This window comes from Protomyctophum bolini, assembly GCF_963924005.1.
Source record: "Protomyctophum bolini genome assembly, contig: SCAFFOLD_647, whole genome shotgun sequence".
NCBI lineage: Eukaryota > Metazoa > Chordata > Actinopteri > Myctophiformes > Myctophidae > Protomyctophum > Protomyctophum bolini.
Window position 1 is genome coordinate 17,501 of NW_027665586.1, and position 10,272 is coordinate 27,772.

A 10,272-nucleotide genomic window follows, 5' to 3' on the forward strand; every position below is an offset into this window, starting at 1 on the left:
GACTTCTCCTCTGCATGCTGTAGTATTTAGATGGTTCTGTTATGACTTCTCCTCTGCATGCTGTAGTATTTAGATGGTTCTGTTATGACTGCATGTTGTAGTGTTTAGATGGTTCTGTTATGACTTCTCCTCTGCATGTTGTAGTGTTTAGATGGTTCTGTTATGACTTCTCCTCTGCATGTTGTAGTATTTAGATGGTTCTGTTATGACTGCATGTTGTAGTGTTTAGATGGTTCTGTTATGACTTCTCCTCTGCATGTTGTAGTATTTAGATGGTTCTGTTATGACTTCTCCTCTGCATGTTGTAGTATTTAGATGGTTCTGTTATGACTGCATGTTGTAGTGTTTAGATGGTTCTGTTATGACTTCTCCTCTGCATGTTGTAGTATTTAGATGGTTCTGTTATGACTTCTCCTCTGCATGTTGTAGTATTTAGATGGTTCTGTTATGACTGCATGTTGTAGTGTTTAGATGGTTCTGTTATGACTTCTCCTCTGCATGCTGTAGTATTTAGATGGTTCTGTTATGACTTCTCCTCTGCATTCACCAGAGAAGTCAGAGTGCGCAGTTATACCAGAAATAATTGAGCCTTCATCATCATCATCATCATCATCATCATCATTCATCACCATCATCATTGGACACTTTCTGTTTTACATTTCATATTTTGATATTGCTGTATTGTATAGAGTGTATGTTGTTGAGTTTGTTTTTTGTATTTTATGCTTTGTATTTCGGGGCTTGCCCCTCAATTGTACTCCGAGTTTAAATAAAGGTTATGATGATGATGATGATGATGATGATTCAGGACTTCTGTTGGTATACAGGCGGTCGGTGCAGAAGTGATCCGTTATCTCTGCTCACTGTGTTTTCATGTCCCACTGAGCTGACAGACAGACACACGCAGGGCACTGTGACACGTCTTCTGGTCATTTGCATCCACTCCACTGCACTGCACTGAGGACCTCTTTGTTTGGCTCGGACAGTCGAGTCGGAAACGCACAGTAAACGGACGCCTGCATGCGCCGTGGCACTGTGCAGAGAACCTCCACAAACACAACAGGGGAGACCAAAATAGCACGGATCACGTTCAGTATTTCTATTTGTCCTGGACGGTTCAACGCTCGGTGTTTGTATTGGTCCCGGTATAGACACCCGCGCACACACACACACACACACACGCGCACACACGCGCACACGCACACACACGCACGTGCACGCGCACGCGCACATGCACACGCACACGCACACACACACACACACACCCCTTTTCAATCAACTGAGTGTGAGTCATTATAAACACACAGAGAGAGAGAGAGAGAGAGAGAGAGAGAGACATTACAAGCACACGGAAGCACTTCCTTCCTCCCTGAAACTATGTCAACGCTGTTGAAACTGACCACGTGCAACCCAGATTCGGCACCAAAAAGGGGTTCAACCTATGCCCTATGCCACGGTCGCCCATGTACGTACGTCTAACGGAGTCTACATGTATACTTGAACTTGAGATACAGTGTTTATGCACGTGAGACGTGATAGTTGCAGCTCGAATGTTCTTTATAGATAGGAGAGGCATCTGTTTAGATGTCGCCAGTGGGGTCACATAGCCTCGTTCATAATCATGTCACGTTTCTGTGTCTCACATCATTTATCCAGCTATACATTGATATACATTCATACACCGATGGCGGCGGAAACCATGCAAGGCACCAACCAGCACATCGGGAGCAATCAGGGGTTCAGTGTCTTGCTCAAGGACACTTTGACTCTGGGGGAGCCCACAGGGTTCGAACTGGCAACCATCCGGCCACTCTACCGCTGATCCACCGCCGTCCCTATATATATTCCCTGCCGTGTAAAATTAGCCATTACGACGGCATCAGCGCCCACCGAAATACATTTTAGTTTTAGTCGACTAAAATCTTATGATATTTATAGTCGACTAAAACTATAGAACAATAAATGAAAACGTTTGAACTCAAGTTACTAAACTAAAATCAAAAGTTGCTGCCAAAAACAACACTGCTCTGTATAATAAACGTTGTGAACGTGATACCGTCTCTGTACAAAAACAAAAAGTTAATGTTGTTTTGAAAATTGAATATACATTCAGACAGAATAACATTCATTCATTCTTATTTAAGCTCATCTGTGCTTAAATAGGAGGAAAGGAGGAAAACTCCTTAGACTTAAGCAATTTTTTTTGTTTGTTTTTGTCATGCTCTGTGCTCAAAGTGCAATTAAAAAGCAAACGTTTGGGTCATGAGACCTTGGTCAGTGCTGAACGTTGATATTATGCCCCCATACCTCGACATGTGATATACAGTACAGTATGTACAGTAGCTATATGTTCATAACAGAACACACCATGCTTTGTGGTGTACGGCCACGAGGTCATCATCAAAGGACATTCATACGATCGTATTTATATTCACAGTTATTATACTTCTGATAACGAGATCACCAGGAAAACACACTGTACTGTACTGTACTGTACTGTACTGTACACACTGATGTGTGTCTGATGAGGTTGCTTCATCACTGCAAAGACATTTAGATATCTATCCATCTCATCTATGTTATCTGTCTTTGATTTATCTTTGATGAATTGAACATGGTGGACCCTGTTGTAAACAAGTGTAATGCTTTAAATTGGGTCGTCCAACTCACAGTTAACAGTCTTTGTATTGAGTTTGTGCTTGAAATGTACTGTAAATTCTGCAAACTGTTAATAAACGTGCGTGCGTGTGTCTGTGTCTGTGTCTGTGTCTGTGTCCCTGTCTGTCTGTCTGTCTGTCTGTCTGTCTGTCTGTCTGTCTGTCTGTCTGTCCGCCCCCAGCTGTTTGTCATCGACCACAACCAGGCTGATTGGCGCATCGCCATGACGACCCCACGGCTGCTGGGCGTCTCCGTGGAGCTGCTGGTGTGCGTCCTCCACCCCGTGGGAACCTACTGGGACCTGCTGAGTGGCCCCCGGGGCCCCCCGGGGCCCAGACAGGTAGGACTGCTGAGTGGATTACAACCACACACAGAGATTTTGAAAACATGACCAATGACAAAAAACTCCCATATCTGCTGGGCGAAGTACAACAATGTGCAAACACACAGCAGCAAGATCTGTGAGTTGCTGTGATAGGAGAAGGATATCAAATGGAACACAACCACCCTAAAGACTAATAATTGTGTATATTCCTGCACTATACCTGCATCGAGTGACCTTGGTACATAGAAGTTGATCTATTGAAGATTCTGACCTTCAAAGTACATCATTTTTGTTTTGATTGTATTGCTGTATTGTTGTATTGTTCTTTCTGCTTTGGCAATGTAAACGTATGTTTTCTCATGCCAATAAAGCCCTTTGAATTGAATTTAATTGAGTGGCCCCCGCCCCCCCCCCGGGGCCCAGACAGGTAGGACTGCTGAGTGGCCCGCGGCCCCTGAGTGGCCCCTGAGTGGCCCCTCGGTGGCGCTCTTGATCTACAAGCTCGTAGCGCGCCACTCGGTGGCGCGCTATGAGCTTGTAGATCTGCTATTTTTGAAAAATCGAAGAACGACTGACATAGAAACATAAAACTGTCAGGATGTAGAAGAACATTTTGTAGAATCTGATCTCAGGTCAGAACGGGTTAATTGACCTCCCCCCCGACCCACAGACCTACCCGACGCCGGTGCCCAACAACTCCTCCTCCTCCTCCTGGCCACTAGGGGTGCTGTGCGTGGCGCCGCGCCTGGGCCGCGCCGCGGCGGACGTGGAGCTTCTGCTGTCTCTGCTCATGTTCCTGCGGCTTTACCTGGTTCACCGCGCCATCCTTCTGCACAGCAAGGTGCTCCTCAGCGCCTCCTACAGGTAGGTTTTATACCTGGTGCAGGTGCAGGTGTAATGTTGGAGACCACAGAAGACATGTAAATATGAAATACATGCTTAAACATGTAGCTATAGGTGTAATGGTAGAGACCACAGAAGACATGTAGATATGAAATACATGCTTAAACATGTAGCTAGGTGTAATGTTAGAGACCACAGAAGACATGTAAATATGAAATAAATGCTTAAACATGTAGCTATAGGTGTAATGTTAGAGACCACAGAAGACATGTAAATATGAAATACATGCTTAAACATGTAGCTATAGGTGTAATGTTAGAGTTCACAGAAGACATGTAAATATGAAATAAATGCTTAAACATGTAGCTATAGTTGTAATGTAAGAGACCACAGAAGACATGTAAATATGAAATAAATGCTTTAACATGTAGCTAGGTGTAATGTTAGAGACCACAGAAGACATGTACATATGAAATAAATGCTTAAACATGTAGCTATAGGTGTAATGTTAGAGACCACAGAAGACATGTAAATATGAAATACATGCTTAAACATGTAGCTATAGGTGTAATGTTAGAGTTCACAGAAGACATGTAAATATGAATTAAATGCTTAAACATGTAGCTATAGGTGTAATGTTAGAGACCACAGAAGACATGTCAATATGAAATAAATGCTTTAACATGTAGCTAGGTGTAATGTTAGAGACCACAGAAGACATGTACATATGAAATAAATGCTTAAACATGTAGCTATAGGTGTAACGTTAGAGTCCACAGAAGTTTTCTCAACTTGCTGTTTCTCTGCCAGACATTACTCTATAAGCCATATCTCCAAAACCGGTGGGTCAAACTGAACAACCAATATGTCAAATTTGAAGCTACGATTTCTTGCTTTCATAAAACATGAAAAAAAAAACGAAAATTCAAAAAGAAAATCCAGTGGCAGCCCCTCAGTCAAATGTAGTCACATTTATTGTGACCAAAATCCCATGGCGAATCAGAGAGGATTTCAGAGCACGTAATCCAGGAGCATCAGATCTCTGAACAACATCTCCTGTTTCCTTCCAGGAGCATCGGATCTCTGTTATCTCTGTTATATCTGTTTCCTTCCAGGAGCATCAGATCTCTGTTATCTCTGTTATATCTGTTTCCTTCCAGGAGCATCAGATCTCTGTTATCTCTGTTATATCTGTTTCCTTCCAGGAGCATCGGATCTCCGTTATCTCTGTTATATCTGTTTCCTTCCAGGAGCATCAGATCTCTGAACAACATCTTCTGTTTCCTTCCAGGAGCATCGGATCTCCGTTATCTCTGTTATATCTGTTTCCTTCCAGGAGCATCAGATCTCTGAACAACATCTTCTGTTTCCTTCCAGGAGCATCGGATCTCCGTTATCTCTGTTATATCTGTTTCCTTCCAGGAGCATCAGATCTCTGAACAACATCTTCTGTTTCCTTCCAGGAGCATCGGATCTCCGTTATCTCTGTTATATCTGTTTCCTTCCAGGAGCATCAGATCTCTGAACAACATCTTCTGTTTCCTTCCAGGAGCATCGGATCTCCGTTATCTCTGTTATATCTGTTTCCTTCCAGGAGCATCAGATCTCTGAACAACATCTTCTGTTTCCTTCCAGGAGCATCGGATCTCCGTTATCTCTGTTATATCTGTTTCCTTCCAGGAGCATCAGATCTCTGAACAACATCTCCTGTTTCCTTCCAGGAGCATCGGGTCTCTGAACAACATCAACTTCACCTTCCGCTTCGTGCTCAAGGTGCTGATGAACAAGTATCCTGCTCGCACGCTCACAGCCTTCATCCTGGGCTTCTGGCTCACTACGTCCTGGATGCTGACCCTGTGTGAGAGGTAACCCCTAGTCCCTAAACCCTAACACCACCCCTAAACACTAAACACTAACCCCTAACACCACCCCTAACCCCTAGTCCCTAAAGGTGTGTGTGAATGTGTGTATGCATGTGTGTGTGTGGATGGGTGGGTGAATGTAATGCACAGTCTATGTAAAGGTGTGTGAATGTGTGTGTGTGTGTGTGTGTGTGTGTGTGTGCGTGTGTGTGTGTGTGTGTGTGTGTGTGTGTGTGTGTGTGTGTGTGTGTGTGTGTGTGTGTGTGTGTGTGTGTGTGTGTGTGTGTGTGTGTGTGTATGAATTTGTGTGTGGATGGGTGAATGTAATGCACAGTCTATGTAAAGGTGTGTGTGAATGTGTGTTATGAATGTGTGTGTGAATGGGTGAATGTAATGCACAGTCTATGTAAAGTGCCTTGGATGAAGGGCGCTATATAAATGCCCCATTTGGATGAAGGGCGCTATATAAATGCCCCATTTGGATGAAGGGCGCTATATAAATGCCCCATTTGGATGAAGGGCGCTATATAAATGCACCATTTGGATGAAGGGCGCTATATAAATGCCCCATTTGGATGAAGGGCGCTATATAAATGCACCATTTGGATGAAGGGCGCTATATAAATGCCCCATTTGCCACGAGTCTCGGCAGCCTCGCATTCTTCGTCCATTCCGTCTCACATGTTGATGGTCAATTTGACTTTCCTATTTTTAGGAGGGCAGATTTCTAATTACAGATCCAATGATAATCATTTTGCTGCACGCACACACGCGCGCACGCATGCACGTACGCACGCTCTCTCTCTCTCTCTCTCTCTCGCTCTCTCTCTCTCTCTCTCTCTCTCTCTCTCTGTCTCTCTCTCTCTCTGACTCTCTCTCTCTCTGTCTCTCTCTCTCTCTCTCTCTCTCTCTCTCTCTCTCTCTCTCTCGCTCGCTCGCTCTCTGGAACCTAACTTAAGTACATTCACTCAAGTACTGTAACTAGGTGTACTGTAACTAACTAAGTACAATTTTGAGGTATTTCTGCTTTAGTTTTCAGTTTTTTTCAGTAGGCTACTTTTAATTAACTTCTGCTCCACTACAGAGTCGGACTGCACACTGTATCATATACTGTTCTCCATCCCTGATGATGTCACGTGATGTCATACATGGGGGGGGGGGGGGCTTTCCCCCGGGGATTTTGAGTGATGACTGGCTGGCTGGCTGGCTGACTGACTGACTGGCTGGCTGGCTGGCATGGCTGACTGGCTGGCTGGCTGGCTGGCTGGCTGACTGACTGACTGACTGACTGACTGGTGGCTGGCTGGCTGACTGACTGGCTGGCTGGCTGACTGACTGACTGGCTGGCTGGCTGACTGGCTGGCTGGCTGGCTGACTGGCTGGCTGGCTGGCTGGCTGACTGACTGACTGGCTGGCTGGCTGGCTGGCTGGCTGACTGACTGACTGACTGACTGACTGGCTGGCTGGCTGGCTGGCTGGCTGACTGACTTAATGTACAGAATACAAGCAACACATGGACGTATTCACAGTCAACATTGGTCAGTCTGTCATGATGATGTCATGATGATGTCATGATATCGCCGACACCGGCGAATAATCATGGGTACACAAAAAGCAAAAAGCACCTTCTTCTCCAAATAGCGCACACACACACACACACACACACACACACACACACACACACACACACACACACACACACACACACACACACACACACACACACACACACACACACACACACACACACACACACACACACACACACACACACACACACACACACACACACACACACACACACACACACACACACACACACACACACACACACACACACACACACACACACACACACACACACACACACACACACACACACACACACACACACACACACACACACACACACACACACACACACACACACACACACACACACACACACACACACACACACACACACACACACACACACACACACACACACACACACACACACACACACACACACACACACACACACACACACACACACACACACACACACACACACACACACACACACACACACACACACACACACACACACACACACACACACACACACACACACACACACACACACACACACACACACACACACACACACACACACACACACACACACACACACACACACACACACACACACACACACACATTCCCAGGCGTTGAATGGAGAGCTCTCCCCGGCAGTAGAGGCTGTTTGTTCAGTGCAGCCACTGATAAGGTTCTGTGTGTCATTGTGTTATCGAACAACAGCTAGCTAACCTTTCACTGCCGCTGCGCCGCGCGATAACAACTCTCTTGACATTAAGACTGTGCTTCTCCTCCTTGTGCAGCTTTTAGGACCCGTTGTTTCTTTAAATACACTGATATTCTCACGTCGGGCTTCAACACACTCTGACCTGAGATCAGATTCTAAAAATGTCTTCTACATCCTGACAGTTTTCATTCTGACCTGAGATCAGATTCTAAAAATGTCTTCTACAGTTATGTTTCTATGTCAGTCGTTCTTAGATTTTTCAAAAATAGCAGACCTATACAAGCTGGTAGCGCGCCACATACGAGCTTGTAGGTCTGCTATTTGTTGGAAAGAAATCGTGAAAATGTGGCACAAATCTTTGAATATACATTATTCTTTCAGAGCGAACGTTTTTAAACCCAAATCTTTTCAGAAATACATACAATGTTTGGAGTCCTTGACTCCTTGACATGAAATAGTTTGAGAACCACTGATATAGAAACATGAGGTTTTTCAGAAAACTGTCACGATTTAGAAGGGTGCAGTACTTAGTTTAGACAATACTTACTTTAGACTAGTCATTGGGTTAGACCGGTCATTAGTCCGAAAACTAAATGGAAACTAAATATAAAACTAAGCTATGAGGACTAAAAACGAAGACTAAATAATTTGACAATTTCGTAAACAAATAAAAACTAGACTAAAATGTTAGGAAGGGTCTTGGGTTGCATGCTGAAAATAGCCCGATCTACAAGCTCACAATGCATGCGTCACAGCGTGACGTGTTTGTAGATCGTGTAAAATCAGTCATTGCGACGGCAACAAGGCCCGCCAAAACACAAATCTAAATTGTAGATTTAGTCGACTAAAATCTTAGCGATTGGCCCCAGGCGGTGGCGTAACCGTCTGGGCACCCGACTGGTTAATCCAGTCGCAGTGTGGCCGCGGGTTCGACTCCCGAGCCCGACACGGCCTTTACTGCATGTCTCCCCCCCCCCCATCTCTCTCCCGTTTCCCGTCAGCCTACTGTCTGTCCCTTCAAAAAACCAATAAAAGGCGTAAGCCGCAAAAAAAAATCTTAAAAAAAAGTCTTAACGATTTAGTCGACTAAAACTAGACTAACACTAACTCATTCCAAGGGACTAAAATGTGACTAAAACTAAATGAAGAGACTATGACTAAAAACTACAAATCAAAATGTGATGTCATTGAAACCTTTTTGCTGCGCATCGCCGCCCCCTGCAGGCAGACGTCGGAGCTCACCAGCACCAGGAACATGGACACGGCTCTGTGGCTGATCGCCATCACCTTCCTGACCGTGGGATACGGAGACGTGTCCCCCCAGACCAGCTGTGGCAAGACGGTCTGCCTGTTCACCGGAGTCATGGTGGGTTCTTATATTACACACTTTTATTATTTTATTTTATTTTATTTTATTGTAACGGTGTGTCGAGGTGGTCCCTCCAAGACTGATATAGAAACATAAGGTTTTTCATGACCCTAACCCTATAACCACTAGAAACATAAGGTTATTCATCATCATGATTTGTGACTAAATTTGACTGAGGGACTGCCATTGGATTTCGTTTTTTCACGTCATATGAAAGCAGGGAATCATAGCTTCAAATTGACATATTGGTTGTTCAGTTTGACCCACCGGGTTTTGGAGATATGGCTTATAGAGTATAATGTCTTGCAGAGAAACAGCGAGTTGAGAAAACAGGCTTGAAAAGGTTCACTTCTGTGGTCTCTAACATTACACCTATAGCTACATGTTTAAGCATTTATTTCATATTTACATGTCTTCTGTGGTCTCTAACATTACACCTATAGCTACATGTTTAAGCATTTACTTCATATTTACATGTCTTCTGTGGTCTCTAACATTACACCATAGCTACATGTTTAAGCATTTATTTCATATTTACATGTCTTCTGTGGACTCTAACATTACACCTATAGCTACATGTTTAAGCATTTATTTCATATCTACATGTCTTCTGTGGTCTCTAACATTACACCTATAGCTACATGTTTAAGCATTTAGTTCATATTTAAATGTCTTCTGTGGTCTCTAACATTACACCTATAGCTACATGTTTGGGCATTTATTTCATATTTAGTGACGAGTCTCCCTGTGCCATTAACTCATTTTGGAAAAGAAATGGTGAAAAGCTGTAATTTGCGCGATGGCAGTATCTCAGTCAAATCTGGTCACATGTGTAGAATCTGGTCTCATATCGGGTCTCAACGGAGTTGGAAATTGAACGGTCAGTTTTTCCAATCCGAACAGAAAG

The 10,272-nt window shown here is 44.1% G+C and overlaps 1 protein-coding gene across 1 annotated transcript in view; it reads left to right on the top strand.

Annotated features, from left to right (window-relative positions):
- The window catches only part of LOC308312232 (intermediate conductance calcium-activated potassium channel protein 4-like), a gene marked incomplete at both ends in the record, with an annotated part of 11,468 nt that extends 2,106 nt beyond the window's left edge, over positions 1-9,362 (top strand). The window contains 4 exons of the mRNA XM_080794615.1: positions 2,840-2,998; positions 3,654-3,847; positions 5,548-5,691; positions 9,221-9,362. Coding sequence (XP_080650741.1) covers positions 2,840-2,998; positions 3,654-3,847; positions 5,548-5,691; positions 9,221-9,362 — 639 coding nt within the window. The remainder of the gene's footprint in view (positions 1-2,839; positions 2,999-3,653; positions 3,848-5,547; positions 5,692-9,220) is intronic.
- Positions 9,363-10,272: the final 910 nt, after the last annotated feature.